Source organism: Octopus bimaculoides, chromosome Z (genome assembly GCF_046866305.1).
Source record: "Octopus bimaculoides isolate indiv1 chromosome Z, ASM4686630v1, whole genome shotgun sequence".
NCBI classification, from domain to species: domain Eukaryota; kingdom Metazoa; phylum Mollusca; class Cephalopoda; order Octopoda; family Octopodidae; genus Octopus; species Octopus bimaculoides.
In genome coordinates, this window is record NC_142944.1 from 4,226,034 (window position 1) to 4,250,679 (window position 24,646).

Below are 24,646 nucleotides of genomic sequence, written 5' to 3' on the forward strand. Positions count from 1 at the left end.
CTGTATTTGTTTAATATTTTTTATTTGCAGTATGATCAGCACTATATTGGAATACCACCTCCTAATGAAGTGACATTTACAAATCTGAATGACAACATCGATTTTAAATTTCTAGAAAACATGTGTCAGCATTTTGGAAGTATAGAAGAAATTAAGATATATCACCATCCAAAGACCAAAAAACACATGGGAATTGGAAAAGTATGAATTTTAGATAATAATAATGATGATGATGATGATGTTGATTTAAAAATTGGTTGTTGCTTCACACCTGCTTGTTTGGTTTTCTAAAAGTTCTCTTTGTGTGTGTGTGTGTGTGTGTGTGTGTACATTGGGTGGGGTAGGGTCAGTCCTATTGTTTGTGGCAACTGACAAGTTCCAGTTAATGCTGTGTGAAGTTGGGTGGTTTCCAGAGGCATGCCTCAAAAAAGGCGGCCAGCTGGCCGAATCGTTAGGGGGCCGGGCAAAATGCTTAGCAGTATTTCGTCTGCCGCTACATTCTGAGTTCAAATTTCGCCGAGGTTGACTTTGCCTTTCATCCTTTTGGGTTCAATAAATTAAGTACCAGTTGCATAGTGAGGTTGATGTAATTGACTTAATCCCCTTGTCTGTCCTTGTTTGTCCCCTCTATGTTTAGCCCCTTGTGGGCAATAAAGAAATAAGAGGCATGCCTCATGTCTCAGAGAAGTCAGTATCTTGTTTTAAATTGTGTGTATCATCATCATCATCAGATATCTGTTTTCCATACTGGCATGGGTTGGATGGTTTGACAAGGAGTTGGCAAGCTGAAGGGTTGCTCCATTTATCTGTTTTGGCATGATTTCTATGGCTAGATGCCCTTCCCAATATCAACCACTTTACAGAGTGTAACTGGGTGCTTTTTATGTGCCACCAACACAGATGCTTTTTTATGGTACCAGCACATACTTTCTATGTGGCACCAGTGCAGGTGCTTTATACATGGCATCTCATACCCATACAAGCTTAATTTCTTTTGTTGCATGTTACATCTGAGTCATCTTATCTCCAAATTTTTCTCTCAGCTCAATATGTTTATACATACTATTTTTGTTAATCTAGTGATGTATATTCGCTTCATTTCTGTCTTATCTTCACAAATCTACTTTAAAGTCATGCAACATTGCACTTTGTGCATAAACATTGTATAATCACAGGATATATGTGTCTGTGGAGTGCTCAGTCACTTGCACATTAATTTCACAAGCAAGCTGTTCCATTGATTGGATCAACTGAAACACTCATCATTGTAACTGATGGAGTGCCAGTATACATCAGAAGTAAAACCTGGAATCAAGACACCTCAAAGGTAATCTTACGAAATCTAAAATTTCAATTAACAGGGAAGAAGACTACCAATAGTGAAATAGCCATTCCGAATAAGTTGCAACTGTGTAGGTAAGAATTCCATATGGTGTATCCAATGTAAATTATGGTTGTACAAAAGATGTAATGAGATCACTGGCAGACTTTGTGTGTGGCTAGCATACAGGAGTAGATAGAGTACTCAGAAAATAGACAGAAAACTTCCTTGATGATGGAGTTGGTGACTTTTGTTACCTAGGTAACCTAATTAACATTGGAAGTGGGTGCTCCAGAGGCACAGTTGCCAAACTAAAAATACTGTTGGAAAAGTTCAGATAGCTTTTACCTCTGTTAACAACAAAGTGTTTCTCTCTAAAAATGAAGGGAAGATTTTATGATAATTGTTTATGAAGTGCAATGCTGCTTGACTGTTAGTTGTGGAGCTTTGCATACAGAAGAATTGAGAGGTCAGGAAAGAACAATGGATCAAGCTTGCTACGGTGGAATTGTAATGTGTGCGTGAATGGCGGGGCACAAATGAGATGAGAGTGAAACGGGCTATAAGAAGACTTTGGAAATTTATGAGAGAGAAGGCTGCATTAGTATTACAGGTAATGCATATGGAAGATGTCAGCTTTCTGAAGATGTACAAGGTATTTTGGATAAATGGTATCTGTGGAGTGAGGAACCAAAAGAAGTCATGGAGTGTGGTGAGGTTGGGCCTCACAAGAGAGATAACAAATGACTGTCACAAGTGGTAAAATCCATGTTTTGCCATCTTCTTATGCTGATTCTTAAGTCTTGTATTCACTGTCATTTCTCATAGCATTTTTCTATTATTTGACATTGACAGTAGTGCCCAAATGATTTTATTTACTTAGAACATTTTAGGAAAACACCCCCCCCTCTCTCTCTCTCCATATTTAAAAAAATTTTTTATAGTGAACATATAAAAATGTATAAACAGCAAGTCTGGTGGGTATCATTATCTGCATACAGTCTTAAAATATTCATGTTGTTTTTGAATGTTTTCTATAAATACACAAATATTCCTTCACACAAAATTTTCTAACAGTGTATACGTTTAAGAATGATATAAATTTTGACATATTTTATTTTAAAATATTGATGTGATTGTTATTTTGTATTTTAGGTACTTTTTTCATCTTCCAAGTGTGCTAAAGCCTGTGTTGATAAACTAAATCAAACATCGAAGATGGGCAACATAATAACTGTGATTATAGATATAATGGGTAAGACAAAAATTTGTAATCTCCAAACCAATGATTTATTAGTTTACATAGCTTCTGTTTTGTATGTGCCTATAAGAATAAAAAGAGGTTCAGTTCACAAGTTTGCGCAGATCTATACATATTCTCATGCTGTTGTAGGTTGGACAATTTGAGCTGGAGAGCTGTCCTTTTTCTATTTGTTTTGGCATGGGTTCTATGGCTGGTTGCCCTTCCTAATGCCAAATTGATAAATGTACAAAAGAGCACTTATACAATTGTCATATAATACACAACCAAGCTGTATTACATGGGAGCTGCCAACAAGAATGCTGTCCAATCGTAAAATTCCAGCCCAAACCTGAAATAAGAATTTTTCTGTCAACTATGTTCACATTCAGAATATGATTTGCTGATGCTGTGACCTTTAGAGGTTGCAACATTTACTGCTGTATTGCAAATCTATCAACTGATAATAGGAGAGAGAGAAAATCTAAAGTTTCATGGACTTGTGTGATGCAGGATATTGGTTGTGATATATCCAGTGGTGGTTGGATGTCATTGGTTTGTTTGTAGATCAGTTCATAAAGTTCTTAGCTTATACCAAATTTTACCCTTTAATATTCAGACTACGCTGTCAAATGTAATGCTTGCTTATTCAAATTGTTTTGAATTAACCGTGTACTATCTTGTAGCATTAAGGTTTCAATGATGTGACTGTTTATTTTTAGAATGACATTGTAGGGTAGGTGTGAAAGGCCAGATCTGGCAGTTGAGACATAAAGAAGGGAGAATATTTTCACCAGTTTAAATGTTAAAGGGTTAAGAAGAAAGCAGAGAATACTTTTCAAATTTGTAACTAAATGGCGGTGCCCCAGCATGGCCACAGCTCATGAGCTGAAACTAGATAAAATGAAAAAAAAAAAATGAAAAATTCCCCTATATTTGTAATTTTGTTTTTATTTAAAACAAAACACTGCTTCTGTACGTTAATTTCTTCATTTGTTACTTCCTGTAGATTACGAAATTATGATGTCATGGTTTTTTACAGAATTATTACAGATTTTAATTTTCATGTAATGACTAGATAATGACTACAATGGTTTAATAAATATTATAGGAATTTGCAAAAAATGTAAAATTCAGAACTATTTTTACATTTTTTTTTAATGGAAGTGAAAATTTTGTTGAATGTTTCTCTTGAATATCTTATAATTTTAATATGATAAAGCTATCAATTTAATTTGTTTGATTTTTTAGGCAAAGAAAGAAATCGCATTATTGAGGAAATACTTGCTGACAAACCCAAAAGTACAAGACGTCCACAACCTTCAGAAAGAGTAGATCCACGATCACACAGCCGTTTATATGCAGCTGCTACAACTTCAAGTAATCGATCTAGCACTTGTCGCAACTTCACACTGAGCAAATCCAAATATAGTGACTATGGGATGGAAGCATATGACCCAGGTGATTTGGAGTTTGATTTTGGTAGCACTTCTAGTCATCATGTGTCCTCTAAATCTATTGAAACTGGCTCTTTCACAGACAGTGATTATAGCAGTCTTCAGCGGTCTGTTCCACAATCTGAACTCAGCTTCTCAGATCATTCTGAGGTTAGCTTTACATCCAGCAGCTATTCAAATTACAGCCAGTATTCAACGTCACATGTCCAATCTAACCGTGGACTGGACATTCATTACAATGTATCGCAGCATGCACAACCATATCAATACAGTGCAACACAATTTACACAACCCAATTCAAATCGACAAGTAATTTCACCCTATTGTCAGCAGCAGCAGCAGCAGCAGCAGCAACAGCAACCACCACAGCCACCGCAGCCACCGCAGCCACCACAGCCACCACAACCACCACAACCACCACAGCCACAACAGACACATTATGAAAGTGGGCATCCTTGTTTGTCAACCGAAGTAACACAATCACAAACAGAAAGTTCCTCACGATCTCATTCATATACAGAGAGAAAAGACGAGTATAAAGACAAGTTAACATCATCTTTCTCGCAACAACGCTGGGAGTCTGAGCGCGAAAGTGTTAAAGATTGGACAGATTCAAACAGAGACGTTCGAGAAAAGCAACGAGAGAAAGACCATCGGAATCGTCCAAAAACACCAGAAGCTGAGGAACCACGTAATCAAAGTTTAGATTCACGTTTACTAAGTATCTTCGGACTTGGGGGTTTAGGCAGCCCAACAGATTCAAGTCGATCTAAAGACCATTCCAGTCCTCCATCTACACCACTATCAAGAGATGAAGCAAGTACACCCCCAAGTATTGATTCACGATACTCTTCTAATCCGCAACATTCTGTCCCCTCACGTAATAATACTGTAAATAACAACAGCCATACAAAACAAGTTCCTAAATTACCATCTGAAGAGGAGAGCAAGCATTCTGTAACTTCCAAAACTGATACATCTGAATGGACTGAATTCTCTAAAGAGATGTCTAACAAGAACAAACGATTTGAAACTAAAAATAATTGCTTTACCTCTTTGTCTTTGACTAATTATGAACAACAAAAAATTGATAAAGTGGCCCCTGCAGACAGTACTAGTTCTTGTAATATTCCTTCAAATAACGTCACAGCGCGATATAAATCCGAAGTTGGGGATAAGTTATTTGAACCTGAAATTGCTGTGTCAACTGATTTTAGTAATATTAACCAATCAAAAACATTTTCTAGTGCTGAATCACCCTTTCATACAAAAGTTTTGGTTGAAGACAGCTGTGTTCCAAATGTTAAAAGTAATATTGAAGACACACATATGGACATTGAAAATAATAATGCAAAAGAAGAAAAAGAAGAGGTGGAAGAAGAGGATGACGAAGGGGATGAGAATGATGATGATGATGATCGCATGAGTTTATCATCAATTAGTAGTGGAGATGAAAAATTAGAAGTAAATGTTCAAATACCAAATAACGATGGTAAATTTACTGCCAACAACTTTCAATCAATACCAAGCACACAGACATCAGGTGCCGCTCCACCTGTTCCACTCATAACTGATTTTTCACGTCCACCTCCAAGTATAGCACCATGGAGTTTTGCTAATTCTTATTCATTTGGTAATTACCTAAATACTCCAAGCCGCTCTGAATCCACTGGCAGTAATTACAATCAAAGCTATACTGCCCACATCCAAAATAGTGTTGTGCCTGTAAACTTCCTAAACCAGAGTCTTTGTGATTCTACAACATTACAGAATGGTACAAGCAACAAAGGAAATGGAACTACCAATGAAGAAACACAATCAGACGAAGAAAAAGATCCTAATGATAAAACTTTCCTTTTTGTCTTGGACAGTTTCGTACGACAGCTAAAAGAAGTTATGCAGAAAGATCTTTGCAAAAAAATGGTTGAAAATTCTGCTTTCAAATCCTTTGAAAAATGGTGGGATGCAGAAGAACAAAAGAGCAAGGTATGTTCTAGCGTTACAACTTTTCCTTTTATTTATTTTGCATTAATGGTGGTAATATTTCTTCCTTTTTTAGCTCCTTATTAAATAATTATTCTTATTTTGAATATCAGGAGTGGCTGTGTGGTAAGTAGCTTGCATACCAACCACAAGGTTCCGGGTTCAGTCCTAGTGCATGGCACCATGGGCAAGTGTCTTCTACTATAGCCTCAGGCCAACCAAAGCCTTGTGAGTGGATTTGGTAGACGGAAACTGAAAAAAGCCTGTTGTATATATATATGTGTGTGTGTGTCTGTGTTTGTCCCCCCAACATTGCTTAACAACCGATGCTTGTGTGTTTACGTCCCCTTAACTTAGCGGTTCAGCAAAAGGGACTGATAGAATAACTACTAGGCTTACAAAGAATAAGTCCTGGGGTTGATTTGTTCGACTAAAGGCAGTGCTCCAGCATGGCCACGGTCAAATGACTGAAACAAGTAAAAAAATAAATAAAAGAAACTAAATATCGATCATTGTTTGTAATATTCACATTTTAACATTTCAAAGAAATTTTTCACAAATAATAGGAAACGGTAACTTGGTATCTAAGTTTTTCAAGGGGAGTAATTTGATAACTATTTTCTTTTTAATTTCCATTTGGATGCATCATATGAACAGCTTCTTTGGTTTCATCTTAAAAGTCTTAACTGTCAATTTTTATCAAAATCCTTACAGTTTGACCGGTCTAGTTATTATTTAAACTGTTACATTGAAAAGGCATGTGCCTTTTTATCCTGATGAAGTTATTCATCATTCACTAAAGTTTCTATCTCATGTCTCATATTTTAAGTTGAGAATTCTTGTAGTGCCATTTTTGAGCAAACCGAGGATGAAAAGCATTTCAGCTCTGACCTTCCTAAATTCCTCCCAAACATTTACCCAGGACAGCTTATCCCAAATCTCAAAACAGTATAATTAGTTATATAATTAATTCATGGTTGCAACATTGTTTTTGTTGTTTAGCCCAGGGTTAACCCTGTGTGAGTAGACCTGTAAGCAAAGGCATTCGATACATGGCATCCTATCCTTTGTTTGCCTACGACCTATTGTCTAATGTGTCTATACTTTTTTTTTAAAGACAGTTGTGTGTAATGTGAAGGAATGTGGCTGTTATTTCTAACAAGGCAAAACCAAAGAAGTTCACTCAGTTTGTGGTTGTAATGTAGATTCTGTATGTAGAATAAGAAAGTTCAAGGAATTGCCAGGGTTTGCTACAAAAGGGTCAATTTTTTTCTCTTTAAGACTTAGAACTTCTTTTAAGATCTATACTCTTTTCCATTCTTTTTCTGAAGAGTATCAAAAATAAAGGGAAAAAAATAATTTGTATATGTGGTACCGTAAATCCTCGAGTATAGTCCACCCTTGAGTATAATACACAGGGGATTTTTAGGGGGCTGTACCTCTGAAAAACCTACACACCCCTTCTCTAACTTGAGTGAAGGAGGTATATATAACGTCCTTAGTTTGTTAACGTATATACGGTAACGTCCTTTATTATTATTGTATATATAACATAATGCAAACGTGTAGCTTTTTGTGCACTTTGTTTGCAGAAAATAAAGAAATAACAGTGAAAAATAAATATTAAGTAAATTGCCTTTACATATTTATCACTATCAGTTACAAGCCTGACATCACAAAATGCGTCTGAATAAACATTGCCGGACAGCAAATAGAGACTCGGACATTGCTTAGAAAATATTTCTCATTTTTAACCTCGTATATAGTACGCACTAGGGATTTTGACCTTTAAATTTTGGGGGGGAAATGCGGATTATATTCGAGGATTTACGGTATGTATAAAGATGCTGCTGCTGCATGGTAGTGAGATTTTGGCATTAACTTATAAAGCGCTGGGATTTGCTCTTACGTAGCATGGACTGCTGAGCACATTTTATGAAAATGAGAACTACCGTGCACACATAAAAAGCAAAAAAATAGTTTAAATATCTTCTTAGTATATAATGGTGACAAGTTTTACATCATCCGAAAAGTCATTAGTTGAACTATTGGTCCTCTTGCATTCTGGGGGATATCGGAGCATTTGATTGACATTAGACCCCAACAAGTGTCCGTAAATTAAATGCATCTATCTGGGCCACGATCATCGCCTGTCGACCTATGCCTGACAGCTACAATCATGACCTGTTGACCTATACCTGATGGCCACAATCATGACCTGTTGACCTATGCCTGATGGCCACAATCATGGTCCGTCACGCTTTATATGTTAAATACAAGAACAGTGTTTCTGTTGGATGGAAATGAATTGATTGGTTCAATATGAACTGTTGGATGCGAGGAGGAAGATGACAGCTGTATTTTCACTTATTGAAGTACTTCTTCTAATGCAAGTAATATTGTCAATAATAATAATAATAATAATAATAATAAATGTGTGTTCACACAAAGTTGTAATAAACTATAACAGATCATTAAACATACTGTTATACAAAATGGTTTAATCACTAAATTTATAAATTGCGTAAATTGCTGGCAGGAATTGGGAAACAGAAAGAGCTTTAGTTTTTTTTTTTTAATTTAATTTTTCTTATTGATATTTAAAGATGCATGTGTAGCTTTATGGCTAAAAAGCTTGCTTCCTAACCATGTGGACTCAGGTTCAGTCCCAATGCACAGCACTTTGGGCGAGTGTCTTCTATGGCACTGGTCTGGGCTCACTAAAGCTTTGTCAGTAGATTTTGGTAGACAAAACCTGAAAGAAGCTCATCATTGTGTGTGTGTGTGTGTGTGTGAAATGTCTGGAATGGCACAACAATGCAGATTAGACTATATAATTGTTATAAATAATTTAATTATTCGTAGTGTAATATAATATTTCGGAATATAAAAATTCCTTCTGCAGATATTGCTAGGAATTAATTATAATTAATTCCTAGCAATTATTTATAACAGTTATTATATAGTCCAATCTGCATTGTTGTGCCATTCCAGACACGTTACATTTCACAAACAATACACAATGCTTCCATTGAACCACAATATCCTCTTTTATATATATATATATATATATATATATATATATATATATATATACACACACACACACACAAGGATACATACATGTGTGTGTGCATGTACACTCTTGTGTTGACATCATGTTGTGGTTGTAAACATTGAAGTGCTGTTAATTTCTGGTCTTTTGTGAAAAGTATGTCGGGTGATGGAGAAATGTTAGCTTGCTTTGTAACAGGTGAGGGTTGGTGACAGAAAGAGCATTCAGTTGCAGGAAACCTACCTCAGCAAATTCTGATTGATCAATGCAAGCATGGAAAAGTGGGAGACAAATGATGATGATGATGGTGATCTTCGTCACAAGAAAAAAAAAACAGGGTGCAAAAGAGTTTAGAGGAAGCAGGTCTTTACTGAGTGAAACTAATGCGATTTGATTTTGAAAGGAAAAAATATATGAATACTTGAAAACTGTTTTAGGCAATTCAAGAGCACAAAATCAGGATTTAGAAATGACAAGGGAAAAGTGTAAAAACAATGTAAAACATGAAATCCACCACCACCACCATCATCATCATCATCATTGTCATCTTAATGTACACTTATTCATGCTTACATGTGTTTGTTGGAATTTGTAGAGGCAAATTTTCTTCAACTGGATGCCCTTCCTGCTGCCAACCTTTACCTACTTGCAAGCAGGGCAATATTTTCTTATGGCCAGACATGTTTTTCATGGAAGAAAGTGGCCCTTGTTTACAACAATCATGATATCAGGATGATGAGATATCAACACACACACACACCCACACATACATACATGTATATGACAGTCTTCTTTCAGTTTCTATTTACCAATTCTACCCACAAGGCTTTGGTCAGCAAATGTGGAAGAATATTAGTTTTAAGATTACTTTAAAGCAATCTTAAATGAAGCTTAATACTAACATTAAATAAATCTAGCAAAATCTTATTTCTCTTTGATTGGCATTCTTTAAAATTTTCTGTTCCAGATTAGATGACAACTTAGTATTTTATGCTTAGAATAAGATCCCAGTATATGTGTGTGTGTGTGTGTGTGTGTGTGTGTGTGTGTGTGTGTGTGAATCAGTTGGTGTCTCCTTATCTTGACATCATGTGATCGTTGGAAACGAATGTTACTGTGATACAAGTGGCATCATTTGTTTCGAATCCTCTGTGAAAACGTGTATAAAATTGCTAATTGGTGGGTAATGTTTTGTGTTCAGTTAAACGTAACCCTTCAACATTCAGATTACTTGGTCAAATGAAATGCTTGTAGCTTGCTAACCAACCACATGGTTCCGGGTTCAGTCCCACTGCGTGGCACCTTAGGCAAGTGTCTTCTACTATAGCCTCGGGCCAACCAAAACCTTGTGAGTGGATTTGGTAGATGGAAACTGAAAGAATGAAAGAAGCCTGTCGTATGTATGTGTGTGTGTGTGTTTGTGTGTTTGTGTTTATTCCCCCCCCCCCCCCCCGACATCGCTTGACAACCGATGCTGGTGTGTTTACGTCCCCGTAACTTAGCGGTTCGGCAAAAGAGACCGATAGAATAAGTCCTGGGGTCGGTTTGTTCGGCTAAAGGCAGTGCTCCAGCATGGCCACAGTCAAATGACTGAAACGAGTAAAAGAGTATACCATAACTTTGAGATTTTCATGCTGTGGTTGTTTATTTTTAGAATGACATTGTAGGGTAGGCGTGAGGGGATAGATCTGGTCAATTTGAACATAAAGAAAATTTTGGCCAGATATGGTCAGTTTAAATGTTAAATGGCTGCAATTACAACACATTCCTTACCTTAAGTAATGTCTTTTGCCTTATTTTAAAAATATTCTCTCCCAGATTTGACCAGGATTTGTTCTGGTTTCACGAAAGGATTTTGTAATTTTATTCAGAGTATTTCGTTAGAATAAGATCTCCACTTATTTTTCTGGTATATTTTAGTTTCAGAAAGAAAATAACCAAAATGAGAAGGTACCTTTAATTAAAGATTCTCCTGTTAAAAACACAAAACCAAATAATTTACCACAGACGGCTAATCAAATTTCATCAAAGAATGAAGTTAATTCAGCATTAGCATCTTTATTTGAAACACAACATCCCTGGCGACAAGATGGAGGATTTGAAGGACATTATAATGGTACGCACGGTGGTGGATTTCTTGGAATCCGAGGTGTGATGCCTAGAATGCCCTCTTTTAAGGTAAATTGGTTCTCTTTTCTTAATTTGTTCTCGATATTATTGCAAATAGTTAAACTTTTGGATTAGGTATCAATATGTAAAATGAGCTACTAGCCCAATATTCAAAACAATTAAAAAAAAGAAACATAATTGTAGTATAGAACATCAATGAATTTCTAACTGATTTGGAATACATATAGACAAGTACACATAATAGTAAAATAGTATAAAATACTGGAATTTGTTAAAATGTTTGAAGAAAACTACTAAATTAAGAATACGTGCCATAGAGATGAAAGGAACCACTATACATTAGCAGAATTTGTCACCTTACAGGTAAATTAAAATTACAAGTTTTTTTTTTTTTTTTTTCCAAAATAATCAAAATTGAGGTAAATTTGAAAATAGAGCATTTTTTGAGAAATCTAAATTATCAGATCATCATTATATTATCGATATCATTTAACATCCATGTTTCGTGTTGGCATGGTTTGGATGGTTTCACAGCATAGGGTGGCCCCCAAGGAATGCATCATGCTCCAGAATCTGCTTTGGCATTGTTTCTGTAGTTGGATGATCTTTCTACTGTTATTCACTTTACAGCATGTACTGGGTGCTTTTTTGTCATGCCATCAACACTAGTGAGGTTGCCAAATAACATGCAAAACTTGAAATTCTGAGAAGGTGGGTATCAGCTTTATGCTAGATGAAGAGTTAGAAAAGTATCAAGTAGGAGCAGACCAGGTTCTTGTTGTAGACGAGGTACTTAGCTACTCACACTCGGAAGAGAGAGAGAGGGCTGCAAGGAAATAAATAGTGGTGGTGAGGTGTCCCTTGGAGGTATGAGATGAGTAGAAGTGAGCGGGAACAGTGGAACTAGGTGTGTGGGTCTGGGAGGTGTAAGAGAAAGGGGAAATGAGAGAAGGGGGGGGTATAGGATAGGTTGTTGATGTGTGGATGTAAGGTGGGTAGACAAAAGTTGATGGATGATGAGTTGGAGGAGGTAGAGGGATGCAGAAGAGAGTGGGGGAGAGATTATCAGGATAGTTAAGACGATACAGTTGACAGGGAGAATACAAGAGAGAGGAGAGAGATGAGTGGTGGGAGGAGAGGCAGACATTGTGCATGAGGGGAGATGATTTGTTCATAAAGAGGAGTCATGATCAGTGTAACATGTGGGCAGAGGGAACAATATGAATGGATAAGCAAGAAAAACATTAAAAGTGGTAACAAAAGGAGAACAGTATTCAAAGATATCTAACTTCCAATGATCCTAGTCCTTTGTCATTCCCTCTAGGAGGCCTAGGTTTCTTTAAGAAAAAATTATGAAGTATTTTCTTTCATGGAAAAATTGTAAAACACTGCAATTTTTGTAGGATGCACTGGAATTCTTGTGTGTCCTGGCATTCTTCCTGCTCTCCTCTGATAAAACCTTGCATGTCTTGTCAGATTCTTTCTTTGTTGTTTTTATTAATGATGCAATTTGATGTCCTGTTTCTACTTCCAACAGAAAAAAGTGTTCCGCCCACCATCTCCACCACCTCCTGATGATGAAGACAGTAAAGCAGCTGAATCATTTGCATCAAATGCTGAAGATGATTCTGGTAAAACCATTTAATCTTTAAATATTTAGCCCATTTTCTTACCATATTTCAGATAAACTAACACTGCCCTGAGATTTCAATTAATTTTGAAAATAATCAGTTTTGTAAAAATAATTAAGCTGGTGTTTGAAATATAAACTAATATTAAATTTTAGTGGATGTTTTTTTTTTTTTTAAATTAGATTACTTTAAAATAGGAAGTTTGTACTTAATTACTAGTAGAGTTTCACACTGGTTGGTATTAATTACTTTTCTACATGAGTCTATTTGCAACAAAAAGTTCCCCTTCCTTTAGGGGGAAAAAAAGTAATGGTGGGAGACAGGCAGACAGACACATGACAAGCTTCTTTCAGTTTCTGTAAACCAAATCTACTCACAAGGCTTTGGTTGACCTGGTGCTATTGTAGAAGACACGTGACCAAGTTGCCATGCAGTGAGACTGAACCTGGAACCATGTAGTTGGGAAGCAAACCTATTACCTCACAGCTATACCTGTGCATATAATCTATGAATTTCAGCTGTTTGGTACTCCTGTCAAAGGAGTAATTCTTGAATGTGAACAAATGTGTTGAATGACGTTAGGAACATCCTTTGGTTTAGTAAATTCTTTTAATTTCACAAAAATGGTATTTTTTAGTCATTTTGAATAGAGAATGATGTGCCATTGACCTCACCATTTTGAAACATCATTGACGAGGTTGCTATTGATTACATATTGCTACAAGTTCAAGAAGATACAAAAGGAAAACTGCCAACACTTTGAAGTCACAACTACTACCAAAGAATCTAAAGAATTCAAATTATTATTTGTAGTGTTCGTCCTTTGTTATAAGATAAACATTGAAGTAAAATCTTACCTGGATTCTAGCTTAGCTCGTTTACTAATGTATTGAAGTTAGAACCCAGGTTTCAAGAACTGGCAAAAGGAAAATATGGAAAATGATTTTGTAAAAGTCAATTTCAAAATAGCCATAGAGGTTTTCTCCTTAAACTGCAAGTGTCCGGAAACTACTTAGAAATTCTATGAACAAAGCCACACATGGATTAGAGAAGCAGTTCAAATTATAGGGAATATCTGACTGTCCATGGAAGAAGAGGAAAAAAATATGGAGAAGAGTTGTACCAAGATAAAAGTAAATGTTATGGTTTATTTAGCTTGAAAATACACAGAGCATAGAGGATTTATTTTTGAATATCTACGCTGTAAGAATAAGACCCATGAAATAATTCAGAATAGAAACCATGATGATTCAGGACTTTATTTTGTCAAAAGACATCATGCACTTGTTCTGACTAACAACAAAATGAAAGAGGTGTAGCATAACTGAGAGGAGTTTTTGAAACCCAAATATAATAGATAGTGTGAGCCTGCATTTAGTAAAATCAACAAAGAGGCAAATACAAAAAGTGGTACAAGCATTAATAGTAAATCGAATAAGGAAACTATGTAGGACATTTAAGATTTAATATTGTTCTTTTGTAAGCTGAAAGATACAATTGCTGTATTTTTTTCCCAATTTTTAGCATAAAAGATATTTAATTGTAAATCTACAATTGCAAAAAAATGTTTGCATCTTTTCTTTCAGATGACGATAATAATATTGTTTGTCAATCTCTATTGAAAAAGAAGCATTTTGGCAGTGGTGAAGAATCTGCGAGTGAAGATGAGAAATCTGATGGTAAGGATATTGTTAAATATACCATAATTTGTTTGAAAGGATCATCAATGTCAGCTCCTCCTCCTCCTTGAGGATAAAGAGGAAGATTATAATTTTCCTTTTTTTCAATGTTTTTATTGGTTGGGCTAGTCCTCTCCACCACTGTATCCCAGCACATCCTTTTGTGAGGTTCAGCTTTCTGAGATCTGCACTCACCACTTCTGTTTATGTCTTCATTGGTTTCCTCTTTCCATGGGATCCTTCCACATGGATCTTCTTGCACTTTTACACCCACCTCTCACCATCCCCATACACATTACATGTCCATACCACTTCAGTTCATTTATTCCTTGGTGTTGATGCACAGCAACATTACATGTTTAGTGAATGATGTCTGCCTCATTAAGTTCCTGGCATCAGCAGCCACTCCCATATCTCACTACTATGCAACATAACACTTCATCTTACAGTCTATCTTTTGTTCAAAGGTATTATCTCAAGGATTGTATTACCTCTCCTTATTAACTTTTTGAACTTTCCCTCCTATGCTTATTCTAATAACTCTGCTTTCCGTACACCTTCTCCCCACTATAGAAGCTCTCTAAGCCTTGCAAAGAATTCACTTTACTACTTCTCTGAGGCCTCACTCCTGTATATCTACCACAGGTAAAGTCTTTATTCACTGTCACCCTGCCTTTGATTTCCCTATAGCTCTGTGCATCCATAGATCATGTAGGGCACACTGTGGAATTTTTTCTACAGATTGAGCACAACAATTTCCCTGACTATCTTCTTACTAAACCTTATGATAAGTTTACCCTGAGATATTTTGATTCTAAGTTTTGTTTCTACATATGGAATTTTTTAAATCTTCTACAAACCCTGCCATAAGATCATCATCAAAGTGAATTCTCTTCTTAATCAAGTCTGCTGAAAACTTTTTCTGTTACTTCCATAACTTTGTCCATACATGTCAGCCTTTCGTTGTTTTCATATCAGTTTTACATTTTGCTTCTGTATCTTTTTGATGTTTTGTTATTAGCGATGGAAAAAGAAATGTAATTTCAAAATAGCATTCTATCTATCTTAAGATGGGTAACTGGTAGAAAACCACACAGCTGCAGTATTCCTCTTGAGAAAACACCTCATATAGATGTAAAGTGCTACACAGCAAAATAATGTATCAGTAGCAGATGGAAATTATGCAGTGGGATTGTTAAATCTGGATTTCTGTGTGTTTGCATATCATCAGTAGCAAGCATCCATGAGCAACCACATTTAGACAAATTTAGTTTCTATTGATATAGAAAAACAATGATTAACAAATCACTGGTACTGCAAATAGCTGGTGGGCTGGGCAAAAATTTGTCATTAATGACGAAAGCGGTATTGGTTCAGAATAGCATTCTGTACATCATACTTAACATGGATATACTGTAGAAAGCCACACAACTGTGGTATTCGTCTCAAGAAAGTATCTTGTATAGACCTATAGTACTAAATGACCAATATGATTTCTTATGTTGTATTATCACAATCTTAAGAAAAGGTAACATTATTATAGTGATTTTAAACTCTTTGTAATTTATCAGCTTGGACAAAATTTATAACTTCCTTTCACTTTACATGGATGACCATGCACTAGGAAATGAGGAAAATAACATATTGTTTCTGAGTATGATGTGGTGCTTAATTTTCAGGTTTGAAATTTTGGTAAAATAGTGTGTATTAATCTCAATTGAATATGGCAGTTATATTTTTGTTATGGCTTACAGTACAGTTGTTGGTAGTATGCTGCTATATTCTATGAACATTTGTAGCTTCAGATGATGATGATGACGATGATGATGACGATGATGAAGATGATGACGACGATGATGATGATGATGGTAGTGAAGAGAGCACTGAAGAAGACACTGATGATGTATCAGAAGAGTCTTCTGAATCATCTGAAGAAGGAAGTGAAGAAGAGGATGAAGAGGAGGAGGAGGAGGATGAGGAGGAGGAAAAGATCAGAAAAGCAGAAAGGTATTGTTCTAAACATTTTGTTTTTAAGGTTTAAAATTAAGCTAGAATATAATACAATCTTCACTAGACTTTATATTTCTTACGTTGATGTGGATGTAGCTGTCCTGAGAAAAACAAAATATTTTGCACCTAACTAAATTATCATATCTCACTTTTGTCAATTACAACACAACACAAATGAGCTGAGTGGAGGACTTTTAAAAATGCTCTTGACAGTAGTGCCCCAGCATGGCCCAGTCTAGTCACTGAAGCCAATAAAAGAAGTAAAAGAATAAGGAATAAACTTTTGTGGATTTGTTTCTTTGAGATATCTTTTCATTTTAGTGCTCTTGAGCAAGATTTTTTTTTTTTTGCATCCCTGATAGAAGAGATTTTAAAGATCTATTTTCATCGAAGTAACTGTTTTTGTTTAATTCCTGAGTGAATTGAACTCTGGTATGTGTCATCTGCAAATCCATTTAATCAGTGCTTCTCAACCACTTTTGACTTATAGACCCCATTGGTTCCTAGTTTACGTAGACGGGTCCACCTACCCCATAGCCATTCAGTGTTTGAAAAATCGTATTATACCTTTATAATTAAATATTGTTAGGAATTTTATTAAAAGAAAATTTTAATGTTTTGTGTATTTTAGAAGTATAACAGATCTGTTCAGTTTCACTCACAGATTTTTCAATTATTTTTTTTTTTAACTAAACAGTTTGAAACTTCATATACTGGTGTAATTTCTCACTCTCAACATGGTTTACTTTCAACATTTTTGACAAAATTTAGTATTTTAGAAGTTATTTTGTGTTAAAGTGCATTCAGTTGAAGGAAGCTACTGCTGTTTGCAATAGTAATCAAAGAGGAACAACTTCCAGGTCATCTCTACTAAAATGTCACCACTCTGTTCTATTTTATTTTTTGTTTACTGCCTGTGTTGCATATTACATGTTTTTGTGGGGGGTTCTCGTGTTGGAGTAATCAGTAAACCTCAAAGAATCAATACCAAGAAGGAAGAAATATTATTTACATATATTTATTTGTTTGCCCGACATGTAGTTAGCGATACAGCAGTACCCTATTTTCCAGTCTATAAAACGCATTGGTATTTAAGCCGCAGGGCTGAATTTGGGGAAAAATTTGGTTTTTATCCACACATAAAGCACACCGATGTTCAAAAGACCAAGAGATCTACAAGTCTGCACCTAGCTTTTTTGTTGTTGACGTGTTTGTAGTTTCAAAATGCCTTATTTTACAAATACGAGATGTATGGTTGTTGTTATGATTTTTATCAGCAACAAAAACATTTCTTCACTATAAAAGTTTTTATTAGATTAAAAATAACATTATCAAAGCATGAAGATAAAACAAATATGATTTTTCTTCCAGGCACCAATCTACTGTAGCCATAGTCTTTCACGTTGTTCACCAACCAAGCTTTCCTCTGAAAAAAATCAGTGGAATCAGTCAATCTCCATACACACATTATTTTCCTCCTGAAACTTGTAAAAAAGTACACACATTAGGTGCACCTTTCTTTTTCCAGGTAAAAAATAGCAGCTTATACACCAGAAAATACAGTAATTGTAGTGACAGTGACAAGTTTGCTCTCTGGTTGGTAGTTGGTGTAGAAGTGGCTGTCTGCCAGTGGAGAGGGAAAGAGTAAGGAATGCACAATGCTGACTAGAAAGGATAAAGGTGGCATCGTCTTTCTTGCAGTGGAAAACTTCTCTTTTGTGTCAGCTATGACCAAGGAGCAACACTTTCCCTTCGCCCTTTGTCTGACATACGAATAGAACAGAGTGGTGACATTTAGTAGAGATAACCTGGAAATTGTTCCTCTTCGATTACTATTGCAAACAGCAGTAGCTTTCTTTAACGGAATACATGTCATTGATTGGTTAAAATTACCCCCAATACATCGTCTTCAACATGAAATAACTTCTAAAATATGAAATTTTGTCAAAAATGTTCAAAGTAAACTATGTTCAGCAGGGGAAATTATACCAGTATACAAAGTTTCAAACTGTTTAGTTAAAAATAAATAATTAAAAAATCTGTGAGCAAAACTGAACAGATCCAGTATAACTAGTTTATAACAAAAATTGCCCTGGTTGAGAACCACTGGTCTGGATTATACTGTCACTTTCAAGCTCAAGATCATACTGTGCACTCATATATGTAATGGTTTATTGAAAAGGTTACAGTGTAGCATAGTATCCAACCATAAAATACCAGCCTGTGCAGCACATTGAGGTGGACCAATTAATACATTAAAAGAATTAATGCATGGTGCATAGTATCTGTATTGCTCACCTTTCTTTGCGTAGGGAACTGTGCAGTGCAAGGAGATAACCAATCAGCAATTGGGAGCACTGTGTTGTTTGCTTCTTAAGGAACCCTATTAGTAATATAGCAGAAACATAGTTTGGAAGGAGTGGAAGAAGCACGGTGACCATCTGTAGGAAAATATTCTTGGAATTAATCTCTAAACTATCAGTAATATAGAATCTGTTCATGATGCCACCACAAGAAATATTGGTGAACCTCCATGAAATGTGATCATAATAAACTTTAAACAATTCTTAGAGAAACCATTTGCCAAGTAGAAGTACATTCAAAGTCAAAGTAAAATGTCATTAATAGAGTTTCAGTTCTTTAAAGAATTTGAGGGAAGACTATAGCAATAAAAGATCTCTATAGGTACATTTTTCATGCTCAAGTATTCATCGTCATATGTCAGCTTTCCATGCTGGCATGGGTTGGATGATTTGACAGGATCTAGCGAGTCACAAGTCCATGTCAGGCTCCAGTGGTTTGTATGGCTGGATGCCCATACTTTACAGTGTGTACTGGGTGCCTTAATTGATAATGAAAACTGGATCTAGTGAGGTCGCCACATAACTCGCTAGACAGAAAAAGAACAGGAAAAAGGAAAAGGCAAAAGCTTTCATTACTTAGTGGGAAATATTCGAGAGGAGAAAAGGTAATTTTATACCAAGTGTTGAAAGGTTAAAGCAAGATAGAGGAGATACATGGCTGAAGGAGGTAAAAGGTATGGAGTGCTGGAGTAAACTTTCAAGGTACAAAAAGGTGATCATAAGATAGAGGTACAAGCACAGATGTCTTGCTATAGAGGAGATATGTGGCTGAAGGATATAAAAGGAAGGTAGTAATGGGATGCTGGAGAAAACTGTCAAGGTACAAGAGGATGAGTATAAGAGAGGATAGCAACAGTGGGTCATGGGATGTAGATATTTTCATAAGAAGATTAAAGATCAGAGGCAGAGGTGAATATAGTGAGTGATGAACATGGATGGAAGGGCAGTTGAATGGAAATACCAGTATGGAGAGGAGTAAGGTGATCCCCACATGTTTATCAAATTTCAACAAAACCTAATTATTTGTCCATTTTAGTCAAGTTTTATGTGGAGCAGCACCGGATTTCCCACCATTACCTTCTAATGACCAAGATGACATGCTGAGAAATACAGCTGTTGTGGAACAATATTCAGATGGAAACGTCTTGAAGGAATCTTTAAAAGAAGGATTCTGGTAAGTTGATATTCACCCACATTGTTTGATTAACTAGAAATATGAAACGAGTATTTTAGCAATCCAAATTAGTGATCCTACTTATTATCCATAGGAATTAAATTGATGTTTAATCCTTTAGATTTTAGATTATTCTGTCAAATGTAATGCTTATTTATTCACTTTGTTTTGAAATAATGTTCCTTTATCTTATAGCTTTCAGGTTTCAATGATACTTATTTTTAAAAAGGCATTGTAGCAGAGATAACGAGAAGCCAAATCTGGCCAGTTTGAACATTAAAACAGAATATTTTGGCTGGATATGACTAGCTTAAACGCTAAGAGGTTAAATCATGTTATAATATAAAATAAAAGCTCTTCAAATTATCCAATTGATTAAAAATAAACTTGCTTGTAGGACTTTTTTTAATATGAATTACATAATTATGCTTTTTAGTTTGTTTTTTTAAACCATTTTCTCTGATGATTAGCACATGATGTGGAATTTGAAGTGTTGCTGAGTTGGAGGCAAAACATGAGCAAAAAGACTGTTTCAATGGAATACAGTTTTAAGAAACTGTATTCAACAGATATTCCACCCACTTCACAGAATTGATCAAAGATACCCCCATTGAATCCAGCGTGATGGTGAATGTAGATGTGATAAGTCTGTTCACCAAAGTCCCAACTGGTGAAGCACTATCGGTGATTCAAAAGCAAAGTAGTGACAGACACCCATCTAAAAGACCGCACTAGTATAGCAATAAGGAACTTGATGGAAATGTTGACCTTCTGTGTAGAAACTACCTATTTCAGTATGGATTCTGATATATATCGACAAGAGGAGGGTTTACTTATGGGTTTGCCCTTATCTCCAATAATAGCCAATATATACATGGAATACTTTGAGAATTTGGCTTTAGGATCAACACCACTAAAACCAACCCTATGACTGCGATATGTTGATGACACCTTTATACTCTGGCCGCACCAGGAAGATGTCCAAGTGCTGTTAGATTATGTGAACTCAATAAAGCCATCCATACAGTTCACAATGGAAAAGGAAAAAGACAATCAGCTAGCATTCTCGGATGTTTTAATAACATGCGCCAAGTATGGATTCAGGACATCCGTATACCGCAAGCCAACCTTCACTGGACGATACCTTAACTTCAATTCCCACCATCCATACAGTGTAAAGAAAGGGATTGCTCAGTGCCTAAAACATCGTACAAAGAATATAAGTAGCGATTGTGATACCCACCATGAAGAAATGATCAAGCTCAATAACGATCTGTTAAGCAACAACTACCCCAAAAGTATAGTATCCACTCCAATTATGAAGAAGAGAGAAGATGAAACCCATAAACTGACCACAGTCTGTCTACCCTATGTGAAAGGCCTCTCTGGAAAGATACAAAAGATATGTGGCCCATTTGACATCAGGACAGTGTTCAAGAGTAATACAACACTTTGCAAATATCTCCTTCAGGTAAAAACCACCAATAGAAGAGAATATGACCAAAGACTGCGTGTACTCCACCCCATGCAGCTGTGGTAGGTTATACAAAGGTGAAACATGTCGCCCCCTCAAAATAAGGGTAGAGGAACATTGCAAAGCTGTGACACAAGGAGATATTGATAAATCGGGTATAGCTGATCATGTATGGAAAAATGGAGACCACCTTCCCCTGTGGGATGAAGTTAAAATAATAGACAGAGAACACCACTGGAAAATACGAAAACTAAAAGAAGCAGCACATATGCTAGGACACAACAACCTCCTAAGCAGACTGAGTGTAGATGTGAACAGCATATGGGAACCAATGTTAAGGAAGAATAGGAAAATATTAGATTTATAAGCCCTAAAAATTGACTCCATAATTGCCCATGGGCATGTGCCGTAGTAGTTAAGAGCATGGGCTACCAATCCCACGATTCCGTGTTCAGTTCCAGGCAGTGACCTGAATAATAATAATTGCCAGGCAAGGGACCATTGGAAGTTATCCATGGGCCCTGGCCCGAAAGTTCTTCCGAACAGACTTTTTAGTTGATTATCGTCATTGCCTAGAGTTTCCCTGAGAACGTCGTCGCACTTTTCTGCCGCTAACCCTCAATAGAACGCTAAAGTGGAACTACTACCGATCGCATTGCCTGCCTGACTGAGGGTGGTGAGAGTTTGGCAGCATTCGAGGTGCCAAGCACCCTTTCTCGGTCTACGTTTGATCCAGGATTGCAGCTCTGTTAAAGAAACGAGCTGCGGAAAATCGCGTCTGATGAACGGCGACCACACCTGTTCACCGTCCAGGAAATACTTGAGATGTCATAGCCTGAGCGCATGTTTGTGCATCAGCAATCACGTCATGCCAAGGCCTCCGTTCAGCGGCTGTTGACAGCAGATGGAGAGCCTGACCAGTGGTACCTGACCCTTCCACAGAAAATCGAAGAGCAAGCGCTTGGCCAACCAGTGGTCGGGACAAGAAATGAAGGTCAAGCAGTAATAGATGACGGATGCGATGTACGCATTTGCCACTTCCGCTCAACCTTTCAGGGACAGCTTCCTCTCAGCCCATTTCTGGGTGCGATTGGCCACCCTGCTCGTCACTTCTTCCCAGTTTTTCTCCTCCTGGAGGTCTGGACCGAACCAGACCCCAAGTAGTTTAATGAGACCGTCTATCCAACAGCCTATGACGTTGTTGGACGGCATGGACTTGCCCCTCCAGGTGCCCAGTGCAAGCCCACTGACTTTTCCGCGTTAATTTTCGCACCTGTCACTGCTTCATACTTGTTTAGCGTCTCGCCAATCAGGTCGATGTGGCTCAACACCATCACAGTGACGTCGTCGGCATAGGCAGACATGCTCTTTCCACATCCCAGATCACGCGGGACACCCCTCAAAGCCTCCAACTTCTGCAGTAATGGCTCAAGAGTCATAACGTAGAGGAAGGAGGAGAGAGGGCATCCTTGGCGAACCAAACGCAAGATGTTAAACGGCTCGGAAAGGTGACCGTTCACCCGTATGACCGAGCAGATGCCGCTGTATAAAGCAGCTATCCACCCACAGAAGACCAGACTGAAACCTGCTGCCTTGAGAACAGCTGCCAGGTATCGATGGTTGACCCTATCGACTGCTTTAGACTGATCTAAATTGATCAGAGCCCCACCCGCGCCAGCTTCGTTACCCACCCTCTCAATGATGTAGCGCATGAGATGGAGGTTGTCGTGGATAGACCTGTTCAGTACAGCGCATGTCTGCACCTTGCCGATCAGCTTGCCCACGACAAGCGCCAACCTCTTGGCTAGCACCTTGGCCAAAATCTTCAACTCTGCATTGAACAGAGTGATGGGTCTAAAGCTTCCTATCACGTCCCCCTTGTTTGGGTCTTTTCTTAGCAAAGCTACCACTCCTCGACAAACAAAAGCAGGAATTCTCCCGTTTTGTTGCCAGTTGCAGTAGACATTTGCCAAGAGGTCCGCAAACAAGTCTGGCATTGAAGTATAAAGCTCGTAGGGCAGACCATCTAAACCTGGCGATCTTCCTCTTGTGCAGCTTTTCATTGCTTCTTGTACTTCCCAGGTAGATATTGGTCCTTCGCAGCACTCCGCCTCACTGGCCGAGAGTCGCGGCACATTCGGGTTGTCTAGTCAATACCTGTTGGACAGCTGAAAGCGTTTGAGTAGGTTGGCGAGGCTCTTGCACCCCACTCTCCTATCATGCTCCCGCACCCACCCTATCGATACGTTCGTCTAAGACAGTGTTCCAATCCCCAACTAGCACTAAATGCGAGACGTACCCAGGAAAACCTCCAGACGTTTGAAATAATCCGACTGCCCCACTCCTGTTGGAGCGTAGGCAGCCAGCTGTCTGAAGGCACGACCGTTACTATCGTCCACGTCCAGGACCACCAACTTACTGTCTGGATCCAGGAAGACTGCCTTTATTTTCAAATCCAGGCCTTTCCGAAATAGCACCGCAGTACCACCACTGTCTGCTCCCGGCTGACACGGAGATAGAAAAATCTCGTATCCGCCGAAAAGGGCTGTGAGTTCCTGTGGGTTGGAGAGCCCGGTTTCGCTAATGGCTGCTACATCTACACTGTAAGGCCTCAAGTCGTTCAGCAGGTGACTTTGTTTCCAAGGCGACCCGAGGCCTCTCACATTTATATTGCTGATTCTTAGTACGACCATGTTTCAAAAAATGGTATTTAAGGAGAAAAAGCTCTACTTACTGCTGTTGTGTGGTGGGGTGGCTCCCTTTGCTTTTGTGTGGGTATTTCCACCAGATTGCGAAAGAGTTTTTGGGAGAAACTTCTCCCAAGCAACCCAACATCATTTGGAAATTTTGATTTTATTTTTTGATGGTTGTCCTGTGATATTTTTAACGTGAGCAATGTCACTAATTGTTCGTTTTTTGTGTTTATTGCTGTAACGTTGGTGGTGTTTGTAAGTGTTGGTGTTTGTGGTGTTAGGGGTGGAGAAGGTGTTGCTAATTGTTGTGAGGGGATGTTGTTGTTGTTGATGATGTTGGGAAGCTCTCCTTTCTCGCACCTCCCCTGTTTGTCACTTGTTCCTTTGGTTTTGTTCCTTCTCTCTTTTTTTGGTGGCACAGTGTGCCACTCCCCTT

At 37.5% G+C, this 24,646-nt stretch overlaps 1 protein-coding gene across 1 annotated transcript in view; it reads left to right on the forward strand.

Moving 5' to 3' along the window:
• LOC106883719 (uncharacterized) overlaps nucleotides 1-24,646 on the forward strand; it is a 79,267-nt gene that overhangs the window by 25,457 nt on the left and 29,164 nt on the right. Inside the window, exons 4-11 of the mRNA XM_089365364.1 lie at nucleotides 31-201; nucleotides 2,477-2,576; nucleotides 3,813-6,004; nucleotides 10,977-11,234; nucleotides 12,724-12,817; nucleotides 14,404-14,496; nucleotides 16,296-16,503; nucleotides 19,906-20,043. Of these exons, the coding sequence (XP_089221490.1) occupies nucleotides 31-201; nucleotides 2,477-2,576; nucleotides 3,813-6,004; nucleotides 10,977-11,234; nucleotides 12,724-12,817; nucleotides 14,404-14,496; nucleotides 16,296-16,503; nucleotides 19,906-20,043 (3,254 nt within the window). The remainder of the gene's footprint in view (nucleotides 1-30; nucleotides 202-2,476; nucleotides 2,577-3,812; nucleotides 6,005-10,976; nucleotides 11,235-12,723; nucleotides 12,818-14,403; nucleotides 14,497-16,295; nucleotides 16,504-19,905; nucleotides 20,044-24,646) is intronic.